The 25,453-nt window shown below is 34.9% G+C and overlaps 1 protein-coding gene across 1 annotated transcript in view; it reads right to left on the minus strand.

Annotated features, from left to right (window-relative positions):
- The window catches only part of LOC136024860 (uncharacterized), an 80,246-nt gene that overhangs the window by 36,206 nt on the left and 18,587 nt on the right, over positions 1-25,453 (minus strand). Inside the window, exons 2-5 of the mRNA XM_065700373.1 lie at positions 24,692-24,829; positions 17,709-17,781; positions 15,480-15,588; positions 5,180-5,342 (exon numbers count right to left, since the gene is read on the minus strand). Of these exons, the coding sequence (XP_065556445.1) occupies positions 5,180-5,342; positions 15,480-15,588; positions 17,709-17,781; positions 24,692-24,829 (483 nt within the window). The remainder of the gene's footprint in view (positions 1-5,179; positions 5,343-15,479; positions 15,589-17,708; positions 17,782-24,691; positions 24,830-25,453) is intronic.

Here is a 25,453-nt window from a genome sequence, read left to right on the forward strand (position 1 = left end):
CCATGGGAAAACAATCCGTATTCAGATCTATACCTCATGATTCTAATGATTGCCCTTGAGCTTTGTTGATGGTGATTGCTAATCGACCATTCCCTGAGTCGCCATCGTCATTTATATATCCCCCTGTGCACCCCGGCGTCCCCTTTGTAGTTATGTCCCTGTGTCCCAGTCGTGATTTATATTCCCTGTGTCCCGGTCGTCATTTGTGTCCCGGTGTTCCAGTCTGTGATTTCTCTTTGAGTGTCCCGGGCGTCATTTATATTCCTTGTGTCCCGGTGTCCGGTCGTCATTTATATCCCCCTGTGCCCCCCGGCGTCCCCATTGTAGTTGTGTCCCTGTGTCCCGGTCGTCATTTATATTCCCTGTGTCCCGGTCGTCATTTGTATCCCGGTGTCCCGGTCTGTATATACATTCGTTTTTTAGTTTTGTTTTTCTCCTTTATTTTTTTCCTTTTTTCTTTTTTTTCTTTTTTAGTTTATTTAGATTTTTAGATTTTTTAGTTTTTTTATTAGTTTTTAGTTTTTTTGTAGTTTTTACCATTTTTTTAGTTTTTTTAGTTTTTTTTTTACTTATGTCCTGGTCGTCATTTATACTCCATGTGTCCCGGTCGTCATTTGTGTCTCGGTGCTTTGTTGATTGCTAATTTATATTATATTTATATTTATATTTTTTATATTTATTAATATTTTTTTAGTTTTCTTTTTCTCTTATTTTTCAGTTTTTTCCTTTTTTTTAGTTTTTTCTTTTTTAGTTTTTAGTTTTTTTTTGTTTTTTACCTTTTTTTAGTTTTTTTAGTTTTTTTAGTTTTTTAGCTTTTTTAGTTTTTTTATTAGTTTTTAGTTTTTTTTTTAGTTTTTGCCTTTTTTTAGTTTTTTCAGTTTTTTTTAGTTTTTAGTTTTTTACCTTTTTTTAGTTTTTTTAGTTTTTTAGCTTTTTTAGTTTTTTTTCTTTTTAGTTTTTTTTTGTAGTTTTTACCTTTTTTAGTTTTTTTTCTTCTTTTGTATTAGTGTGAAATAATTCAGACGTCATATGCGGACAAACACGACGTCACTCGACAGACAGACAGACAGACATAACCCACAAACAACTTATTTTTATATATATTTATTCATATTTTTTTAGTTTTCTTTTTCTCTTTTATTTTTCAGTTTTTTCCTTTTTTTTAGTTTTTTTCTTTTTTAGTTTTTAGTTTTTTTTAGTTTTTTACCTTTTTTTAGTTTTTTTTAGTTTTTTTAGTTTTTTAGCTTTTTTAGTTTTTTTATTAGTTTTTATTTTTTTTGTAGTTTTTGCCTTTTTTTATTTTTTCAGTTTTTTTTTAGTTATTAGATTTTTACCTTTTTTTAGTTTTTTTTAGTTTTTTAGCTTTTTTAGTTTGTTTTTCTTTTTAGTTTTTTTTGTAGTTTTTACCTTTTTTAGTTTTTTTCTTCTTTTGTATTAGTGTGAAATAATTCAGACGTCATATGCGAACAAACATGACGTCACCTGATCCACAGATCCACAGATCCACACACAGACAACTTATTTTTGGACAAACACGACGTCACTCGACAGACAGACAGACAGACATAACCCACAAACAACTTATTTTTATATATATTTATTCATATTTTTTTAGTTTTCTTTTTCTCTTTTATTTTTCAGTTTTTTCCTTTTTTTTAGTTTTTTTCTTTTTTAGTTTTTAGTTTTTTTTAGTTTTTTACCTTTTTTTAGTTTTTTTTAGTTTTTTCAGTTTTTTAGCTTTTTTAGTTTTTTTATTAGTTTTTATTTTTTTTGTAGTTTTTGCCTTTTTTTATTTTTTTCAGTTTTTTTTAGTTATTAGATTTTTACCTTTTTTTTAGTTTTTTTTAGTTTTTTAGCTTTTTTAGTTTGTTTTTCTTTTTAGTTTTTTTTTGTAGTTTTTACCTTTTTTAGTTTTTTTCTTCTTTTGTATTAGTGTGAAATAATTCAGACGTCATATGCGAACAAACATGACGTCACCTGATCCACAGATCCACAGATCCACACACAGACAACTTATTTTTATATATATAGATATATCGGTCATATATAATTGGTCATATGTCGGTTATATAACCGATGTATGTAGTATTTTCGTGAATTATCACTGTCTATTAAAAGGATTTATCCCTATTTTAACTTTTATTTATAAATTTTATTTTGCTTTTTTTTATTAAGTATACTTACTGGAGAGGACAGGTGGAGTCTTTAGAAACCCTCTTAGAAGACTAAAATATACAAAATGGGTGATGTCTTTTGACACCCAAAAATAACTATGGCACTTTCCTAGCTACAAATCTTCATTTTCCTGGATTTAACCACCTCCACCCCCCGTTTTTTAAGCCCCCCCCCCTGTAAAAATTTCTACAAACTCCCTAGTTTAAAACCGGTTTACTTAGAGAGACAAGGTTCAACTGTCCCCTCTCGAACTGAGGTGAATGTGCTAATTCAAAAAATGCCATGCCGAGCGGCAGTAGTTTGAAAGGAGAGCATAGATGCTGGAAATTACGCATGGGATTTTTGGTCGTTCTGACAAAAAGTTGGTTGAAAAAGCTTTTTTTTACCTATACCAAATATGCCAAATCTAATTTTCAAAGTTTCAAATTTCAGTATCTTTACAAGTGAAAATGCATATGTAAAAGATTCTTATGTAAATATAGTTTCTATTGCATCCTGAGAGCCGCAGAAAACCCACAGAATTTCATTTAACAGATAAAATGAGCCAATTTTAAAGTTTCAACGTCAAAATTAAATACAGTCAAATTGAAATTAGTTTTTGCCCCCCTGCACCCATCAGTAGTCTGTTCATACATTAAAACCACGATTTTCTAAAGAAAAACCCCTTTTCTGTTTAAAACTGATAAGGTTTTTAGAACGGTATCATATTTTTGTCAGCGTTGCCACACTCTTAAAGTAAATAAGCAAAACTAATTAGCTAAATTGGACATCGCTGTTGCTCCGTAAAAACTAAAACATTAACGATATTTTGACTCCACATGGTCTCTTTAAAATCAGTGCATTAGAAATGGTTGCAACCTAAATAGTTGTTTATTGACTCAACAACAACAAAACCACAAATAGAATCCTTTTCACTTTCAACTTAAAGTAAATTTGTGTAACAGTAATTAGACCGATCTAAACCGTCGGGTTCAATTTCATTTTCAAATATTGTACAAAAGGCAATACCCAAATTGGAATAGCTTTAATTAAACTACACTTAGTTACTCGCTTATGCGAAAAAAAACTGTTTGTGTTTAGACGAATTGTTTTTTTTTCGAAACTTTTCGATTATATTTATGTCAGTCAAGCATCAAAGCCTGCCGGACGACAGGCTGGCATGAAGAAGGAAAAAGAGACAACTGCGCAACTCTGAAAAAACAACAACATTTTAATGTCTAAAAAAAGTTTCCGGGATAATTTGTTTCACCAGGTCAAGACAAAAGTTTCAACCTCTTTAAATTTTTATTGGTTCTCCGACACTTCTGTATAAAATTTTAAGCGTATAGGAAGAGCGAAAAGTTAAATTCCAAATTATTGGCCTTCTGTATGAATATTTAAGCCAATAAAAAAAAGAAATTGTTTCAGTCACAAGAATTTTTAGAAGCGGCCAGCACTTTTTCTCTTTGGTTGGATGCACGGCTAGTAGTCCTGCGGATCATAAATAAAAAAAAATATTTGCATAATTTAGCTATGTATAAACGTGGCTTTTATATAAACTATAAAAGTAATAAAAACCGTAACTGACTCAGCATACCAAAATATCTATAATTTAGTGGTTTACTTCTAATTTTCCATTTTATTTTATATATTCTTGATTGAGTGTTTTTTTTACAGTGGACTATTTTGCACACTTAAAAGGTTTTCTATTCACATTACTCCATTGTTTGTGGTTGTTGAGTTTTAGGCTTAAGGGCTATTAAAAATAAGTGAATCTAAATCCATAAAGGTAATAAAAGGAATTTCAAAAGTACTAATGAAAATAAGTACATTAGTAAGTTTAAGACCAAATGCTTTCCAAACATATTCTTAACATATCAAGAGAATCATAATAAAATATCGTTTGCCCCTTTAACCCATCACATACCTACTCATAACTGAAACTTTATTTTCTAACGTTTTATTTTTGTTTATTTCAAAATTATAGAATTCTTAAAAAATACTACATGTTTCTCATTGTTGCTACGTCAAGAATAACTACTTATATTTAGCAACACCTTTCATCCATAGAAATTTAAAGATTATATTTTTTTTTTTATTCAGAAAGACGACCGTACATTCAAAGGATAGCATACACTTTTTAACTCCTCAGTACCATATGTCTTTATTTTATTTCTTTCTGATTTTCCATTAACGTTTCCTTTTTCCAACTTTTTAATTGGCTAATGCCAAACATTGCATTACTGCACATGATAGTTTTTTAATTAAAAATTGAATTTCCGATTTTTCCTAATTTTCAAGTCTGGCTTATATAATTGTATAATTCTCAACTTAACCAATCCAAACACTAAGATTTAATTTTCATTGTCCTTGGTACTTTCAGTTAAATATTTTGTACTTTTCGCAAATGGTTGTCGTAGTCATTGCTCTATTATTTATTGTTGTTGGTTTTTAGGCTAAGGGCTATGGCAGTACCACATTTTTGTCAGTGTTAAATAGGATTTTTTATCCATGATAATTCCAACAGTAACAATCTATTGATTTCCAAAGACAACTACACCTTTAACGGAAAGCTAAACCTTCTTAAGCTGTTGGGTCACATATGTCTAGCCTTTGTGCTGATTTTCACCCACATTCTCTTTTTTTTTGAATTTTGCGCCCGCTACTACCAAAAACTGCACAATTGCATATAGAAGTCTTTTTCGTTGACCGATTTTCCCGTTGTTCTTGAACATATATATGGTTGTGAGATTTCCTATTTAGCCAATTCTAACAAAAAGTTCCATTTTCACTGTCCTTGTTACTTGGAGCAATATTTTATTAATAATACTGGCAAATGGCTTATATTTACGATATTTCAAGGCCATCATTTTGAAGACTTCGGTTATTTCGAATCTCAACAATGTGCTACAAAGGTTCTTTGATTGAGAACAAGCGTAGGAACCCAGTTAAAAAAAAAGTAGTTCTAGTGTTTAGAACAATGTTTAGTAGGATGCTTTGCCATGAATGAACTAATAAGATTTACCTGGAGCCCCTCCATCGTAGGTGAAATTCGGTATCAGGAAAGTCTGAGCGTCGACAACAACTATCCGATCTGAACCAACTAAATGTTCCCCAGCCAAGGCGCTGAGCTTTTGTGGCTTTGGGTAATCAAACTTCAGAGGCACTTTCACAGCAGCTAATGATACCTATAAAGAATATAATAATTTAAGAAGGAGATGAAAAATTTTGATAAAGAAAGCCCTATTTGATCTTCTATAAATTCTCTGACATAACCGTTACATCGGATTAAAAATTTAGTAATTATTCAGTCATTGGGTACGTCTGAAAAATTTAATAAACATAGCTCGTGTCATATCGTATATTTTAACGCGGAGGGGGATGGGTCAGACTTTTGGGGGGCCGGAAGATGTGGAAAATGTTCCTTAGGGCTTCTTTGTCAATACACAATTAAGATATTCACATTTTAATGTAATGTTTGCTTTAAATAGGAGAATTTCCACTCTCCCCCCTCTTGGTACGGCCTAGGTTGAAACCAAAGTTGTAACCCTCTTTTCTAAAAGATAAGTTTTTCCTAAATTCTTCGTTTTCTCGGAATTCGCAAGCATTTCAAAATACTCCTCTTTTTAAAGTTGGGTAAGAGCCGTTCCTAGGGGGAGGGGCTGGACAGCTGCTCCTGGGACCGCAGCTAGAGGATTGGGCACCAAAGCTGGGAGGATGTCTATTTTGATCAAATTTTCTAATTTAAGGGGTTTCAACCGTCACAAATAAGATCATTGCTTTGTTTGAGAAGAGGGTTTGAATAGCTCATTTCAAGTCACATGATTTCAATATTTCTGTTTTCTGCTGTGAGATGCCCCTTACTAAAGAATGTTCAAATCCTGTAATCATGAACTTGGCAATATACGAGTCCACCATACATCTTAAAGGACCCCTATGCTGTTGAATTGTCATCAATTCAGAAGCTTTCGGGGCCTATCTTAAAAGAAAATAATAATAAAAATTAACCGATAGAAACACATGAACAGTGGGACTCGAGCCCTCAGCCTCTTTCATACTAGCCAGACGTACAGTCGCAGGGATATAATGCCATTTTCACAGGCCATGACGATTAGCCAAGCAGATGAAGGTTCACCTATACATTTCCTTACAAAAAGTTTCTTTCTATTGTAGCATAAAATAAAAATAAAAAGTTTTTCAACTGAAAGTAAGGAGCAACATTCGAACTTCAAACGAACAGAAATTATTACGTACATGGTTCGCCTCCTATTCAATACCTCGCTCTTTACGCTAAATTTCAAATTTTGTTCCAGTTCTTTAAGAATTACCCCTGAATCGTAAAGGCCGTTTAATGAGAATAAATAGCTCTTTTGAAAGTACTGAAAAAAACTGTAACGTAAAGAGCGAGGTGTTGACTCGGAGACCACCCCTCATATACGTAATAATTTTTGTTCGTTTAAGTTTTAATGTTACTTCTCAATTTCAGTTAAAAAAACTTGTTTTTTACTTAATTTCTGATCGTTTTTTAAATAATGCTGGGAAATCCGGCACCCCCTTCATTGAAAATTCCCTTTCCCCATAAGAACTTCCTCCGTGGAAATATACTCCCATGTAAGCCCCTCCCCCAACAGAAAAAATCTTCCCTTCAAACGTCTGTATACTTCTCAATAAACAATACTATATGTAAACAATGGGCAAAGTTCATAACTTGCAGCCTTTCCCCCGGGGACTGTGGGGGATAAAGTCATCCTCAAAGACATTATTGTTAGATTTTTTGACTATGCTGAATAAAATCTCAAAATTCGATCGCGCGGCTTTCGGTAAAAATGCGTGCGGGAGGGGGCCTGGTTGTCCTAAAATTGCTTTGGTCACTTAAAAGGGCACTAGAACTTCCAATTTCCGCTCAAATTAGCCCTCTCATGATATTCTAGAACCACTGGGTCAATACGATCATTACTGAAAAAAAAACACAAAAAATAATGATAAAAAATAACACGCATCCGTGATCTTTCTTCTGGTAAAAATACGAAATCCCACATTTTTGCGGAAAGGAGCTTGAAACCTCTACAGTAGAGTTTTCAGATACGCTAAATCTGATGGTATGCTTTTTATTAAGATTCTATGACTCCTGGGAGGTGTTCCCTGTTTTCCAAAAATAAGGCAAATTTGCACAGGTTCGTAACATTTGATAGGTAAGACTAAACTTATATATTTGAAATCAGCATAAAAATTCATTTTTTATGTATCTATTGGTATCAAAATTCTTCAGTCGCTATTTAGCCGGGTCTACCCTTACTTACAGTTCGTTACCACGAACTGTTTGATTACCAAACTTAATTAGTTGTGATACTAGTGTTAAATGAATTTTTTTAGTACGAATAAACAAGTATATATTAAAGTTTTTTTTCATTTTATCTTAAATATTCGTAACAAAAATAATCATGAATTGATAGGGTGTCGTAAGAGTGCTCGAGCAAGGTGAGCGCAAATTGCTAAACTGATGTCAAAATAAGGGTTGGTTGAAGGAACTGTTCTGCGATAAAAATGTTCCAATGGCAAAAGTTCTGCTTTTATTTTCAATAATTTGAAGCAAACCCCCCCCCCCAAGATTAAATACATTCATTTGGAAGCCCTTGAAGTCTTTATTTTTTTTTTTTTTTTTTTTTTTTTTTTTTTTTTTTTTTTTTTTTTTTTTTTTTTTTTTTTTTTTTTTACTGGGATTAATCTTCAAAAAAAATTCCCAAAACACAGTTTTTCAAACAGGGTTGAAATTGAAACACAACACAATAGAAATTCGGGTATGAATCCTATTCGTTCATCACCCCCTTTCACCTAAATTATTTGGTTCTCAAGTAGTACATTCGAGCACGTTGAGCACACTTACACAGAAAGCTGGATAGTAGATTACTTATCCTTACCGTTCTAAAAGACACAAATGACGTCAAAGGTTAGTAAGGATTGCTAGGCTACTTAAAACAGGCTGGATTAGATGTCGGATAACCCACACCTACTAACCCAAGAAAATGCATGATAAGCGAGGATAAATGACGTTACACATAAGCAAACAATTCAAAAATGTAACAAGAGCTAAGAGCTCATATGGTACTTGTGACGAGGTGAGAAGAGCTAAGAGCCAAGAGATCATATGGTATGAGCTCTAACAAAATTCTATGAATCAATAGATTGATTTAAAAAGGAAAATAAGAGGCTTAATGCCGGTCAGGATTTAAAATAAGAGCTCTGAGTCACGATGTCCTTCTAAATATCAAATTCATTAAGATCCGATCACCCACTCGTAAGTTATAAATACCTAATTTTTTCTAATTTTTCCTCTCCCTTTAGCCCCAGATGGTCGAATCTGGGAAAACGACTTTATCAAGTCAAATTGTGCAGCTCGCTGACACACCTACCAATTTTAATCGTCCTAGCACCTCCAGAAGCACCAAACTCGCCAGATCACTGAACCCCTCCCCCCAACTCCCCCAAAGTAAGCAAATCCAGTACGATTCTGTCAGTCACGTATCAAGGACATTTGTTTACTCTATCCACCAAGCTTCATCCCGATTCCTCCACTCCGAGTGTTTTTCCAAGATTTCCCACCCCAACTCCCCCCAATGTCAAAAGATCTGGTTGGGATTTGAAATAAGAGCTCTGAGACAGGAATTCCTTCTAAAAATCAAATTTCATTAAGATCCGAACATCTATTCGTAAGATAAAAATATCCCAATTTTCACGTTTTCCAAGAATTTTGGTTTCCCCCTCCAACTCCCCCCAATGTCATAGGATCTGGTAGGAATTTAAAATTAGAACTTTAAAGCACAAGATCCTTCTAAATATCAAATTTCATTAAGATCTGGCCACCCTTTCGTAAGTTACAAATACCTCAATTTTCAAAATTACCCCCCCCCCCAATTCCACCAAAGAGAGCAGATCCGGTCCGGTTATGTCAGTCACGTATCTTAGACAGGTTTCTATTCTTCCCATCCAGTTTTATCCTGATCTCACCGCTTTAAGTATTTTCTAAGATTTCCGGTCCCCCAACTGCCCCCCCCCCAATTAGGCTTGGTCCGGTTGAGATTTAAAGTAAGAGATCTGAGTTATGAGGTCCTTCTAAATATGAAGTTTCATGAAGATCCGGTCACTCCTTCGTAAGTTAAAAATACGTCATTTTTTTCTTATTTTTCAGAATTAACCCCCCCCCCCCCCAATAGAGCGGATCCATTCCAATTATGTAAATCACGTATGTAAGACTTCTACTCTTATTTTTCCCACCAAGTTTCATCCCTATCCCTCCAATCTAAGCGTTTTCCATGATTTTAGGTTCCCCACCCCAAACTTCCTCCAATGTCACCAGATCCGGTCAGGATTTAAAATAAGAGCTTTGAGACATGATATCCTTCTAAATATCAAATCTCATTGAGATCCGATAAACCGTTCGTAAGTTAAAAATACCTCATTTTTCTAATTTTTCAGAATTAACCCCTCCCCCAACTACCCCAAAGAGAGCGGATCCGTTCCAGTTATGTCAATCATGTATCTAGGACTTAAGCTTATTTTTCCCACCAAGTTTCATCCCAATCCCTCCACTCTAAGTGATTTCCAAGTTTTAGGTTTCCCCCTCCCAACCCCCCCCCCCCCCCAATATCACCAGATCCGGTCGGGTTTAAAATAAGAGCTTTGAGACACGACATCCTTCTAAATATCAAATTTCATTGAGATCCGATAAACCGTTCGTAAGTTAAAAACACCTCATTTTTTCTAATTTTTCAGAAATACCCCCCCCCCCAACTACCCCAAAGAGAGAGGATCCGTTCCGTTTATGTCAATCATGTATCTAGGACTTGTGTTTATTTTTCCCACCAAGTTTCATCCCGATCCCTCCACTCTAAGTGTTTTCCAAGTTTTAGGTTTCCCCCTCCGAACTCCCCCCAATGTCACCAGATCTGGTTGGGATTTAAAATAAGAGCTCTAAGACACCATATCCTTCTAAATATCAAATTTCATTGAGATCCGATCGCCCGTTCGTAAGTTAAAAATTCCTCATTTTTTTTATTTTTCAGAATTACCCCCCCCCCAACCACCCCAAAGAGAGCGGATCCTTTCCGGTTATGTCAATCTTGTATCTAGTACTTGTGCTTGTTTTTCCCACCAAGTTTCATCCCGATCCCTCCACTCTAAGTGTTTCCCAAGATTTTAGGTTTCCCCCTCCCATACCCCCCCCCCCCAATGTCCCCAGATCTGGTCGGGATTTAAAATAACAGTTCTGAGACACGACATACTTCCAAACATAAAATTTCATTAAGATCTGATCAACAGTTCGTAAGTTAAAAATGCTTCAATTTTTCTATTTTTTCCGAATTAACCTGCCCCTGCTCCCCCCCCCCCAGATGGTCAAATCAGGAAAACGACTATTTCTAACCCCCCAACTCCCCAAAAAAGAGCAGATCCGTTCCGGTTATGTCAATTATGTATCTAGGACTTGTGCTTATTTTTCCCACCAAGTTTCATCCCGATCCCTCCACTCTAAGTGTTTTCCAAGTTTTAGGTTTCTCCCTCCCAACTCCCCCAAATGTCACCAGATCCAGTCGCGATTTAAAATAAGAGCTCTGAGACACGATATCCTTCTAAATATAAAATTTCATTGAGATCCGATCACCCGTTCGTAAGTTAAAAATACCTCATTTTTACTAATTTTTCAGAATTACCCCGCCCCCCAACTACCCCAAAAAGAGCGGATCCGTTCCGGTTATGTCAGTCATGTATCTAGGACTTGTGCTTAATATTCCCACCAAGTTTCATCCCGATCCCTCCACTCTAAGTGTTTTCCAAGTTTTAGGTTTCCCCCTCCGAACTCCCCCCAATGTCACCAGATCTGGTCGGGATTTAAAAAAGAGCTCTAAGACACCATATCTTTCTAGATATCAAATTTCATTGAGATCCAATCACCCGTTCGTAAGTTAAGAATACCTCATTTTTTTAATTTTTCAGAATTACCACGATATCTTTCCAAACATCAAATTTTATTAAGATCTGATCAATAGTTCGTAAGTTAAAAATACTTCAATTTTTCTATTTTATCCAAATGAACCGGCCCCCCACTCCCCCCAGATGGTCAAATTGGGAAAACGACTATTTCTAATTTAAGCTGGTCCCGTCCTTGATACGCCTGCCAAATTTCATCGTCCTAGCTTACCTGGAAGTGCCTAAAGTAGCAAAACCGGGACCGACAGACAGACAGACAGACCGACAGACAGGCCGACAGAATTGGCGATTGCTATATGTCGCTTGGTTAATACCAAGTGCCATAAAAAAGAAACATAGGATTATATGCAGAGGACAAAAGGAGACATTAACAGTGAAAAATGCCAGATTTACAGGGATATGTAAAAAAGCTATGTTTATATTGGAGTACGTGATCATTGTTGGTATAAGTGTAGTGGCCCAAAGAGCATGGGAAACTAGAAGAGTGGAAAGTCCGGTGATTTAACATGGAAAGATAAGAGTTGAAAACTACTAGCGCCAGTCGCAGCGTAGTGGCTGGCGAAATCATTAAAATGTCTTTAAATAAGTAGAAAAAATTGAAGTCGAACTGGATAATTGGTAAAGGCCAAACCAAATAGTATTGAAAACTTTCAAGAACTATGTTAGCTCAGTAGGCCTAGGAATGATGGGAGTAAATTGTGACTAATTAGGCTAATTGAGCTAGGAAACTTTTAACAGATAGGTCAACTATTTAAATAGTTTTGGCTCTTTACCCTCACCAGCAGCTTAAGCTGCCTTAAACATCAAGTATTTGGCTGTTTAGGGTAGGCTAACCTACTGTTTAAAAGACATATATAAGGCCTAGCTTATTTGTCGATGATGGCAATTATGCCTAATTGCCTTGTTGACAAAATTAGGCGTAGTACATAATACTAGTACTAATTAGTAGTATGCCTAGGTTTGATGAGAACAAATCATGGCTAATAAATTAAGCTTAAAAAATGCCGAATTTCACGAGACGCTAGATGGTGTTGTTTTTTTTTTTTTTTTACACTAGCGCCAGTTTTCACTCTTATGAGTTACCAATACAGTTTGTAGTTGCCCATAAGTCTTGCAGATATTACGTGGCCAAGTAAGCATTCGTTGTTATCTCTTACAGACAACATCCGGGGAAATTAGGATTTGATGGATAATTCGGTTTAAGGATGCCCAAGCACACTAAAGGTATTTAAAAGTTTTTTTTTTCAAAATGTGTTATTTCCTCCCTTCTATTCTTGCAGAAACGATTGAAAATGATTTTGTTCTGTGCTTAAATAGCTTTTGCTGACTCCTGGATGTCTAAACAAAACCTTCGTTGTGCATACAACCGGTTCTCAATACTTGTTTCAAACACGAAACAGACTTTTCAGTTTTTCCCTCTCCATTAAAATTAGGTTGTTCATCATAATTCCTTGGAAGTACTGCACCCATATAATATTTAAATATATAAAAAAAATAAAAAGCGCCAAGTCCCATTTCTCCCTATGGGTAATATACCAACAATTCATTTCATTAAATTCAACAGTTCATTAATGTTACCTTTCTGTATTTTAATTATTTTTTTTGCGTGCCAAAAAATAAAATTACTCTATTTAAGGTATTGCTGCAGCGGCAAGAAATCCGAAACTTCTTAAATGACAGTAGGTTACGGTTAGAAGAGTGATAAGTGGTAAATGTACAGTTTATTTGCGGTCAGATTGAGCAATTGAGATTCGATGCCAGAGTTACTGAATCATATGTTAAGTACCAAGGATAGTGAAAATCTTATCTGATTGTTTTAGTTGGTTAGGTGTAAACTTACACGACCACATATAGAACTTCCAACTTGGACAAGTAACTATAATCTGCAAAGAAAGTGTCAATTGGTGTAAACCCAGCTGGAGTTATTGAGAAACGTATTTGTGATTTCACTACCGAATGCCAGAAGTGTTTGCCCTTGTTTGTAGATGTCAAAGTTCATTTTTATTTCTGTTGTCTCTTATTTTTTTTCTTGATTTTTACCCTGTCTTTTTCTGGGCTTTCTGCCCAGTCTTTTTGTAATGGGTTATAAATAAAATGATGATGATGATGATGATGATTTATATAGCTTTGAAATTAAGAAATACGGGGAATAAGCTAAGCTTTTCATGAAAAAGGTCTACTTGTGCAGATTTTAGTAGCAGCGGGAGCCTGATTTAAAAGTAAGAACACGGGGGGAAAAAGCAAAAGTTCTATCTTTTTTAAGTCATTTATTTACCACACTAAACTGTATTGTGTTTCAATATTTTTTCAAGTTATTTGATTCGTATGAAACGGTAAAGTCTACAATAGCCAGCATATTTACTTAGACAGGAATCATTGGAGGGAATTATTGGAAAGCAATAAGGAAAAGTGGCAACAGGCACAACTTTTGGGGATACCCCTCGTATCGGCTTTTGTTGTTGGTTGTTTAAGGAAAAGTGGTACCAGACAGTACTTCGGGGGATTTCCCTTGTATAAACTGTTATTGTTGGCTGTCTAAGGAAAAGTAGTGAAAGACATGACTTTTGGGGATTCCTCTAGTATTGGGTGTTTAAGGGAAAAATGATAAAAGCCACAGCTTTTGGGGATTCCCCTTGTATTCGCTGTTACAGTTGGCTGTTCAAGGATAAGTGGTAAAAGACACATTTTTGGGGGACGTCTTTGTATTAGCTGTTATTGTTGACTGTCTAAGGAAAAGTTGTGAAAGACACAACTTTTGGGAATTCTCCTAGCATTGGTTGTTTAAGGGAAAGTGGTAAAAGACACAATTTCGGGGGATGTCCCTTGTATTGGCTGTTTAAAGGCAAGTGGTAAAAGATACAAAACTTTCGGGTATTCCCATTTTATTGGCTGTTTAAGGGTAAGATAAAAGATACATTTTTGGAGAATGTCCCTTGTGTTGGCTGTTGTTGTTGGCTATTTAAGGAAAAGTGGTACCACTTTTCCAGACACAACTCTGGGGAATCCCGTTGTACTGGCTGTTTGATGAAAAGTGGTACAAGGGTCAATTTGGGGGAGGGTGGGGTTCACCTTGTATTGGCACTTATGTTGGTTGTCTAAGGAAAAGTGGTGAGAGACCCGACTTTTGGGGATTCCCCTTGTATTGGCTGTTTAATGATAAGTGGTAAAAGGCACATTTTTGGGGGATGTTCATTGTCGTAAATCATTTCGTTTTTATATAAATCAACAAAATCATATTTTGCAACCTAAACTAATCTGTGATGTGGTGTCTTACCTGGGAAGCAATTAGCTCTTAAAATGCTCTGTATAAATTAAAATATTGAATTGCCATTCAGTATTGTATTTTTTATTCAGTTACCCTTTCAACGTTACATTGAGAGGGTCGTCATATTTTAGTTCTTGCGTTTGTTTTAAGTTTTGATTTTTTATATTATCCTTGGATTTTTATTAATAATTTTTATTTTGTTATCGTGCACTGAGGACGGTCAAGCAGAGGTCTTGACCGAAATATTTGCATTGTAATCTGCGTTTTTTCACTTGTTTCTTTTTTATCCTCGTTTCTCTCTTCTTTACTGTTTTTGTTTTTCGTTTTGTGATGTTCCTTGTGTTGGCTGTTTAAGGAAAAGCGGTACTACCTTTCCGGACACAATTCTCGGGGATTCCCCTTGTATTGGCTGTTTAAGGAAAAGTGGCATCAGACATAACTTTGGAGGGTACGCCTTGTATTGGCTATTGTTGTTGGCTGTTAAGTAAGAGGTGTACCAGACAGCTTCTGGGGATTCCCCTTGCATTGGCTGTTGTTGCTGGCTGTTTAAGGAGAAGTGTTACCAGACACAATTTTAAGTAATCACTCATTTAGAATGGTTATTTAATTTTTTGTTAAGTTTTAATTATAAAATTATTAATATTATTAGTTTTAATTCATTAAGTTTAATCAATATTTTATCATCTGAAAGGGGTTACACTTTGAAATCATGCCCCTTTTGATTGCTTGACTAAACTATATTATATAAGGTCAATACGGTCACTTTTAAATGCCACTGTCATTTTAATTTAAAACTTTCATTTTAGGATCGATTTTAAAATGAAATTCTTTAAATTACAATCATCGTTTCAAAATTTAATGACTAGGTTAGCGGTGAAATTTTGCAGAATCTGACCTCTATTTCTTTTGTGCAATAATGGTTGTTCAGTTATGTTGAGACGACCCAAGACCTATTTTTCTAGCCAAAGCATAAATTCCAACTCGCAGGACTCAATACAACTTCTGACTAAGCCGAAAAGCCAAAAAGATCAAATATAAGCCGAAAAGACCAAAATAAAAAACAGGATTGCAAACTCACCCCTCTAGACCGAGAAAAGATGGAAAACCATCTAACATCTTTCAATGTCTTTCCTTCGGGTAGCGTCACTGTAATGTGTTCACCATTATAGCGGGAGAGTGGATTTTTCCTGGAAAAGAAAGTATAATTATTTTTTTTTAGTCATTAGAAAAAAAGTAAAGAACTTATTATTTTTTGTATCATTAATAGCGTAGTCGCATGGCAACAGCAGGAAATAAAAACTGCTAGCGATCATCGACAGTTGACATTACGATGTTGAATTAAAAAGTACTTTTTCCTTCTAATAATAATTTTTGGTGACTCTTTTTCTCAATTTTTTTTGTCAGAGTATTCTTTCTTGTCTGCAAGCCTTGTATGCAACCGCTAATGTTTATGCCACATTTATAAACAATAGAAGTTACTTTTTGGGATTTTTCCCAAGAACTTCAAATTTCAATCATAAGCTGAAAGCTTGCGAAAAGTTTGTATATTAAACATTATACACCAATGGTATGTATACACACTATTATAATTCTAATATCCTGATATTTGTTGTATTCACTTGATGTTTTGCAAGTTAATCTTATTATTCGCAAAGAGAACTTGACCCGTATGGCTCCTTTTTTTTTAATATTATAAATTATAAAACTATTATATTATTACTTAAGCTTTGCCATTTGCCATTTTACATTTTCTTCTTATCAGCTATTGGTAAACATGAAACTAAATGAACACTGTCTACCTATTCTTTGGTTCAGCCAAATTATAAACGCATATATCTAGTGCTACTACTACAACAACTAACAACTTATTACAGTACTAAGCTGCCTCCTATTTCAAAGCTTTACTCCTTCAATAAACAGATAGCCCCACTTCTCCCCTTCTATGAAGTAGGGATGTCTCCCAATTTCACCCTGCTTTTCTATCTTTATAGAAAATATCACCCTTCTATCGGCTATACTTTCTAAGATACGACCAAATACCTAGAAGCAGGTCCGTATCCTGGATTAAATTAGGGGCGGGTGGGGGTAAACTAGGAAGCCCTCACCCTGGATACAACCACGCCTACAGGGGTAAAAAATATGTCACTATTTTTTTACAGTCGTAAACTACAATAACAAGATCTAGTATCTATGATCTCCAGGAAAAGGAGCGGTAAACAAAAACGGGGTTCGGAAAACCTATTGACGACATTCTGTATCTTCATCAGTTTTTTTTCTTCTTCTTCTTCTTGTTTAAATTGGTATGGAGACACTTTTGCATAATCTCATCATCGGTATAGAATTTCCAGCCCTGTAGCTTGTTGCAGCAGCAGAGGTCAAACTATATTTGTCCTTATTTCAGTTCAAGGATTCTATGCAAACTGTTTTTTTTTTTTATCAATCTTCCTTTCCCTTGCCATCATCACAAATTACACAATTACTACAATTATTCATATGACAGACAACAAATTCTACTTACGAAAGGAAAAATCAATCGGTCTTAAAAAAATTCTTATTATTATTTCTGTAGAATTTGTAGTACAAGCATTTTAAATTTCGACATTGAGGATGGAAGGGGTAATCCAATGGGAGGGAACTAATTCAAACTAACCCACTATCACCTTAGCTTTCCAATAGAAAATGTCTATTTAATGTACCAGAATGATTTTGGAAATATTCTATTTCTTCTGTAATGTGGCTTGCGACCTGAAGTTATTTAGCTGACGTGACCTTTGACAACAAATATATGCTCACGCTACAAAGATAGTTAAGATACATATTGGAGATATTGTATCCTTTTTAGTAATTTGGTAAATAAGCATGGAGCCATGGCCAAGAGTATATTCCGGAAGAAGGGCAATTGATTTCAAGGGAACCAACAAAAGAAAGGGTCTTAATTCATTAATGACATATTCAAACCTTTTATTTCCATATATTTTTCTAGATTTCCAAAAAAAAACACACAAATTAATTACAACTCAGAGCAGCAAAAAGCCACCTAAGGCTAGCCAGAACAGCAGTTAAAAACTGCGCCAGTTTCCTGGCTATTTTTACCTCACGGGTCAACACTTTTTCAGTTCCATGCAAAATAGAGGTATGAACCGTAATTCCTTTAGTTCCTTAGCGCTGGTCACGAGGTGTACTAGCTAATTATTAACTAAGGGTCAACTGTACACTAAAGTTAACTAATAATTAACTAAGGGTTTCAAATCCTACAGTCTCCCTTCAATCAGACTTTTCAGCTAAGGGAAATAAAAATGAAACTTACTGGCCCTTTTCATTTGGAATAACAAAGCCATCAACAGAAGGTCTTGAAGATGAACCAGCCATGAAGACAGAATCTGAAAAGTGAAAATTATTGTCATTAGCAGAATGAAAAAGTAAAATCAAATCATGGTGAACTGAAAAACAAATCGTCGTGAACAATGACTGACTAAAGAAGCTTTAAACACCCGACAGCTATAACTTGCGGCGAAAAGATATGATTGTTATATCAATGGATTCAATAGTTAGAAATCCACCCATTGACCTAGCCAGGATTTGATAATTTTTATGCATATAATACTTTTTATGTATATAATACTTTTTCTTAGTGAACAATCCAAGGCCATATCCATGGGCGTTAGGCGGTTTGAACCCCCCCCCCCGAAATGTTTGTCTGATTCGTAACAACGTAACAGAAATGAATATAAACAAATTATGATGCGTTTTTTAAGTTTTTGTATCCCCCCCCCCTACAAAAAAATTCTTGATACGTTCTTGGAACGATCTAAGCTTGCTTAAAAAAGAAGAAAAATGCCTTATTCTTTAACATATTTTTACAATCATTTCAACATATTTCAAAAATGTTAAGCAGATTTCAAAAATGTAATTTGGTAAATGAATGAAGCAAAAGTTGCACAAGATAAATGAGCCCATGGTAGGTACCCGCCACAAAAAAGTCGACATGGCATGGCACGAGGTAGTTTATTTCTGCCACGTGAATATGATAGATAAAGTTGCGGATATAGCTATGCAGGGATGCCACCCGGTGAAAAAAATCACTAGATGTATGTTGTTTTTGTGTCGATTTAGTGATTTTCTTCAACGATTTAGTAATTTATGTGCTCATTTAGTGATTTTTTTTTGACGAGGCAATACAAAATCCCTAGAAATACTGATAATTCACTAAAGGTGGCAACCTTGTAGTTATGTCCGAAAAAACAGAATAAAATGTTCAGTGTTTTTACTAGAAATCAAAACAGTGGCGTAATTTCGTCAAAATCCGGAGGGAGGGGAAAATTTGGAGCCAATTTTCTCAAATCAATTGAAAAAGAAAACAAAACCTGAACAATGAATAACGTAACACCATAAAGGTAAAGATATACTAAAGAAAACTGACCTTTTTCTGTGGGTGCTTGAATTATACAAGCCTATCTTAGTTCTAACAATATTTCTGAAGAAAATAGATTTCAGCTGGGGGTGAAACAAACTGGGGTCTGGGTGGGGGCTTTGGGCAAATCAAATTATTGAAGGGACAGTTGATCCCTGCTTCATAACAAATTAAGCCCTTGAATCAAAAGTCATTTTAAATTGAAAGCAAATTCTGACTAGCTGAACAAGCTTTATGAAAATACTACTGAGCCAAAATACTAACAAAAAATATGAGGAAAAACGAAAGAATTCAATCCGGAAATCCGTCAAACTGATTCCATAGTGACAGGAAGGGTGTTTCTTGGGATGGCTAACTTTCAAAAAAAAAAAGTTGAAAATTACAATGAAAATCGAACTAGATATCGTCGGTAATTTGTCTCTATCTTTCTACGAATACATACTGAGCATGATTAAATACGGGTCTAAGACCTGGTAGGATGGTGGAAAGAAGTGTGTTCCTATGAGTAGTGAACGAAAAACACATTGATAGATCCAAGTTTAATAACTGTCCCGTTGATGAAGTACTTGTAAGATCTACTTATGCTACTATATATAGTTTTAAATAGTCAATTGGGAAAATCGCATATACAGCAATGGCATAAATCTGGGTAGAGTACTAATTGCACCATCCCCTCCCTAAAAAAACATTTTATTCACTAGGCATTTTAACGTTTTAATCGAGGTTCTGCTCAGCGTTCTTAGGTTGTTTGGTCAAGTTTGAAATATCATTCCTTTACGGATTTTGATCAACCATAAATCAATGAAGCCGTTTTAAAATGATACACAATACTTACTGAAAGGGAGAGAGGTTTCCCTAGATATTGATCTGAACGAATCCCACTAAAAAAAAACTAAAAAAATATGTTAAAAACATTTTTTTTTTAGTACTTCCCGTGATCCTCCCGCAATGGGTCTGACATGAGTGCACCCATGACTATACACATTTCAATTAGCCTAGTGTTATGTAGTAGAGATTCAGTTACATGCTAGAGACCTCAAGGGATCAATTCTTAGCTTATAACGTTGTATCACTTGTTGTTTCCTTAAAACTTAAATAAAATAATGGTTCGAACGTAAGATTTATTTCATTTGATTTAATTGGCATACAGAAACATGTACCATCATGTAATATGGGTAAATATACCAAAATATTGGCGATGACCATCTTTAGCTGGCAAATCACACCCATCAGGCAATGGCTCAAGTCAATCAAAGTCGATCTATGCTACAAGTTCAAAAGATGAAAAAAACAGATATGCTAATTGATTACTTGGAAAAAAAAGGAAATTCAAGTAATTTTTAATGTGTTGGTGATTTGAAATTTCAAGGGAAAAAGGACTATTCTGGATTATAAAATTATTCTTTCAATCTATAAAAAAGAGGCACAGTGGCAAAATCTAGACATTCAACGCCTTCCTTTTATGTTTTTTACTGGTACTTGTGTATTATGGCGACAACATTTGGTTCTTAATCTGTAATAAAACCGGTTTTCTATGTGCACTCGGAGATGATCAGCATAGCCTGAGTGAGATAAACTACTATGCAGGTATATTTTAATTAAGTATTTAATATATAGAGTTGGTCGGGTTAGGGATTTAATATAATGCGTTCTGGGCGGCCTGCTTTTCACATTTCTCTGTACTAGTTTTCATAATTGTTTTACTAAAGTATTATATTTTGATAATATTTTGGTATATTTTATTATGATTAACCTAACTTCTCTTCTTGAGTGTTGTCGCTTTAATACACAAGTACCTTTTTATTTAATACATGACCTGAAAAACCCATCCCACATATCTTGCCTATGCGTCTCCCGCCACCTAGTCACCAATCCCCTATATCTCACAAGCCATGGTAGAAACTATTTATTTAATAACTATTACAGGCTTTTTACCCTGACGAACCAGATCACAAACTCATAATCCGGATTACAAAATATACCGTTCACTACGAATCCACAACTCAGCTAACAGTTGGGATTGAGATTTCATAGTTGAAAATACGAATCGGACAATCAAACAGTTCGTGGTAGCGAACTGTAAGTAAGGAGTGACCCGGCTGAATAGTAACCGAAACTCTAAAAAACGGAAGTTTGATACAAATAGATACATCAAAAGAATTGGATTTTTATGCTGATTTTAAATATATAAGTTTCATCAAGTTTAGTCCTACTCATCAAAAGCTACGAACCTGAGAAAATTTGTCTGTTTTCAAAAAAAAAACTTCTAAAAGTGATAGAATCTTAACGAAAATCACACCGTCGGATTCGGCATATCAGAGAACCCTACAGTTGAAGTTTCAAGCTCATGTCTGCAAAAATGTAGAATTTTGTATTTTCTGCCAGAAGAAAGATCACGATGCGTGCTTCTTTGTTTTTTTGTTGTTTTTTTCCCCAGGGATGATCGTATCGACCCAGTGGTCCTAGAATATTGCGAGAGGGCTCATTCAGACGGAAATTAACAGTTCTAGTGCCCTTTTCAAGTGACCAAAAAAGTTGGAGGCCAAATGGACCCCTCCAACGCTCATTTTTCCCTCCCACGGCTGAAAGTTATGAACTTTGCCCATTGTTTACACATAGTATTTGTTATTGGGAAGTACATAGACGTTTTCAGGGGGTATTTTTCTGGTGGGGGGAAGTAGAGGTCGGTGGGAGAGGGTTACGTTGGAAGATCTCTCCATGGAGGAATTTTTCATGGGGGAAGATAATTTTCCATGAAAGGGGCACCGGCTTTCCCAGCATTATTTAAAAAAAAAACGATCAGAAATTATATAAAAAACAAGTTTTTTCTACTGAAAGTAAGGAGCAACATTAAAACTTAAAGCGAACATAAATTATTAAGTAAATAAGGGGGTTCGCCCCCTCGTCAATACCTCGCTCTTACTGTAATAACAGTAGTCAAGTATGGTTCTGAAACTTGGGCGCTTCGGAAGGCAGAGGATGATTTGCTAAATGTTTTCCAGAGGAATTGTGTACGGGTAGTTTGTTGTACCCGTTTGACTGACGGCATATCGAAAAAGCCTTATAAGAAGTGTGGTTCTGTCCCACTTTCTAGGGCTATAATTATGGAAAAGTTTAGACAGGTAGGGTATGTTTTGCAGACGAAGGCTGACAGATTGCCAAAGATTGCTCTTTTTTGCCATTCATCTGGGGCCAAGAGAAAAGCAGATTGTCCCCGAATGGAGTCAGAAGAGATCATAAGTAAGAATTTAAAGTAAATCAGAACTTCTTGAGACAGGGTAAAGTGTAAAGCTTTGAGTAGGTTGAGGCTGAGAAGGAGTGTACACAGTTGTATTGGCCTTAGGAAGTTTGGTGTTGCAGTGAGTTCTTAGTCGTATTAGTTGTAATAGAAATTGGCCTTTGTAAGATTTCTAACATAAAACAAGAAGAGATTACAGCGAACAGTGAAAAGAAACTTAAATCTGAAATCAAACAAACAATAAAACCGAAATTAATAGAAATTACCACAAATCTGATTGATGTTGCCATACCCTTAAACCCTTCAAAGCTTTTGGTATCATTTACATTTACACCTCACTAAAAACAGAATACAATTTGAAAACTTCTTGCTTTTTTTTTATCGTAACAACAGAATAAGATCAAATAGCGCTTTAGTCTAATATGAAGCCAATTTTCATCAATATTTTCGTTCTTTAAGATTCACTCTTTTCAACAGTATAAGATCAAATGGCTAAAAAATAATTCAAGCTATTTATTTAGCGTTCAGTAAAGTGCAAATGGCATTTCAAGTTCCTGGTGGGTAAGGAGGGATGGCAACAATTTTCATTTCAAGTTCGAGTTCAGGTTTTAGTTTTTAAATTCAATCTTTTACTTTTCACAAAAAATTAAAACTTTAAGTTAACATTTTAAGGAAACGTTCTGCACGTTCTGATTTAACCAACAAAGATTGTAATTCAATTGCTGTTCGTTTTTTAGTTGACATAAACTTTTGTATGTATCAATATTCTTAACGTTGGCTAAACTTTTATTAATAATATAACTAATTTTGGTTAGCCGTAAACGCAAAACTGCATGAATGGTCACGGTGAGGTTAGTGTGATTGTTACTGTTGTGGTAAGATTAATTGCACTGAGGCATCTGGTGGGAGCAGTGGTGGCTGAAGTAATGGTATTGTAATCATAAAGCTCTAAAGTCTTTGAACAAGTTGTGGAAGAAATTATATGTCATTTGTGAAGTGTATTGCCTTTTCTTCAGGGAGGTTCAAAGAGCGAGGCGACCGGTGAAACCCGCCCCGGGAGCCAGGAGTGGGGAAGGGTGCTATGATGGGGAGGGGGTGCCACGGCTGGAGCTTTATATATGTTTGAGTCGGGAGAAGGCGCTGTAATCGATTTTCCCTCGAGAACCACCAACCCTAAGAACAATCCTGCTTTTGTTCAAGGAAGTTCATACTGAAATTTTAATATCATATTAGTAATTAGTGACTAACACCCTAAGTTAGCAAAGTGGTAAAAATCTCGCATTTGTACTCTTCAAGCTAAGAAATCCTTCAACTCAAATTGTGATAGAAATTGGAAGCCATTTATGAAATAGAACTTTTGGGAGCAAAGTTTTTCTGACGAAGTAAAATTGAAGTCAAAATTTAAAACGAACAAAAATTATTGCTCCGGAGCTTATGCAACACATATCTGCAAAACTAACTCAAATAAAATAACTCCCAATATTTGCTTCTATTTGCAGAATTAAATAAGAAAATCACACAAGTTTTTCAGTTGAAAGCTAGGAGCAACATTAAAATGTCCTTTGGTATGCTGAATCTGAATTAGATCCTGAATCTTTGATCGGGTGACTTTGGGGAAAAAAGAGCGTCGGAGGAAGGCTAGCTACCCTCCAGTATTTTTGGTCACTTAAAAAAGGAACTAGAACTTCTGGTTTTCTATCAAATGAAGCCTCTTCCGATCTTCAACGATCACTGGTTCGTTGAGATTACTCCTGAAAAAAAAATAAACACGCATCCGTGATCTTTCTTCTGGCAGAAAATGCAAAATTCCACATTTTTGTATATAGGAACTTGAGACCTCTATAGTAGGGTTCTCTGGTATGCTGAATCTGATGGTAAGATTTTCATTAAAATCATTTGTTGTTTTGGAGATGTTTCCCACTTTTTCAAAAAATTGGCAAATTTTCTCTGGCACGTAACTATTGATAGGTATAATTAATTTTGATGAATTTTACACATTTTGAATAAGCTGTAAAATTCATTCTTTTGATGTGTCTATTTTTATCAAGACTCCTTGCTTACAGCTCGTTACCACGAACTGTTTGATTCTGAAAACTAGCACTGATGAAAATGCGGAGACAAATTAATGCTACCCATGTTAATAGATTATTTTCCATGTTATTCAAAATGGGGATTGTGATTCTTTTCCAGAGGATATTCGACCACGCCGATTCCAATGCTGCAGTTTTCATTTATATTTTCAAGGTACCGAACGACATTGAATTATTATTTGTATTTGTCAATCACAAATTTTCGCATGAAAATTTGACAATATTCAGCTCGAAACATTAACAAATACAATTAAGCCATTATTAAGCTATTTTTGCAACAAATTAAGCCACAAGCCATATAAACCATTTAAATCATACAAGGTCACATGTAGTTATTCATAAACAATGAGTAAAACATTAATACATTATTAGCGCTGAAGTCGTCCAAAATTTCGGTATCTACAAGTTTGACTACAGTGGGACACGGGCGTAAGTCTTAAGGCATCCTATATCTCAAGTTTGATAATATGACCCTTCAATGTAACAACACGTATCGCATTTCATGTTGCATTCCTAAATGAATATACTAATAGGTATTAAAAAAACCCTACCTGAATCTTGTCCATCATATTCAAAATCTCTGATATGAATAGTCCTTGAATCAACTGCATAGACTTTTCCTTGTATTGAGTTTCCTCTAGATTCTAAGTTATCGATGAACTTTCCATAATAAGCGGCACTCGAATATCCTGAAATTACAAAAGAAAATCATATGAAGTAACTGATACAAGAAAGATCTTCTGGTCAAGAGAGACCCTCAATTTTTAACGAACCAAAAGTCGATTTCAAACAGAGAATGTTATTTGGTGGAACTTAAAAATTCAAAATTCACTCACTTAAAACCCTGAAAGTTTAAAAAAAAATCATAGAAGTATGCATTCTTAATAAGCTTTTCGAGGGTTGTATTATTATTATTATTATGCGTTTTTCTCCGTATCCTAAGCTAAGGACTAAAATTCCAGGAGCGTTTTCTTTAAATAGTATTAAATTATTTTAGTTAATTTGTTGTTTGTTTTTTGTTATGTAAATTTCCTATGGCCCACGGGCTTTTTCTGGAATAAAATTATTATTATTATTATTATTATTATTATTATTATTATTATTATTATTAAGCGTTTTTCTCCAGATCCTAAGCTAAGGACTAAAATTTTGAGATCTTGGAGAAAATCCCATGTATGTGGAACGCTAGAATATGGCACGTGTTACTACTGACAAATTTCTCTTCAATTCGAATTTTGTCTCGTATCACCTAAAAAAAGGTTAAATAGTTGACACTTATAGAAGACTCGAGAGGCGTCCTCCTCACAGAAGAG

This window comes from Artemia franciscana, chromosome 3 (genome assembly GCF_032884065.1).
Source record: "Artemia franciscana chromosome 3, ASM3288406v1, whole genome shotgun sequence".
Taxonomy (NCBI): Eukaryota; Metazoa; Arthropoda; class Branchiopoda; order Anostraca; family Artemiidae; genus Artemia; species Artemia franciscana.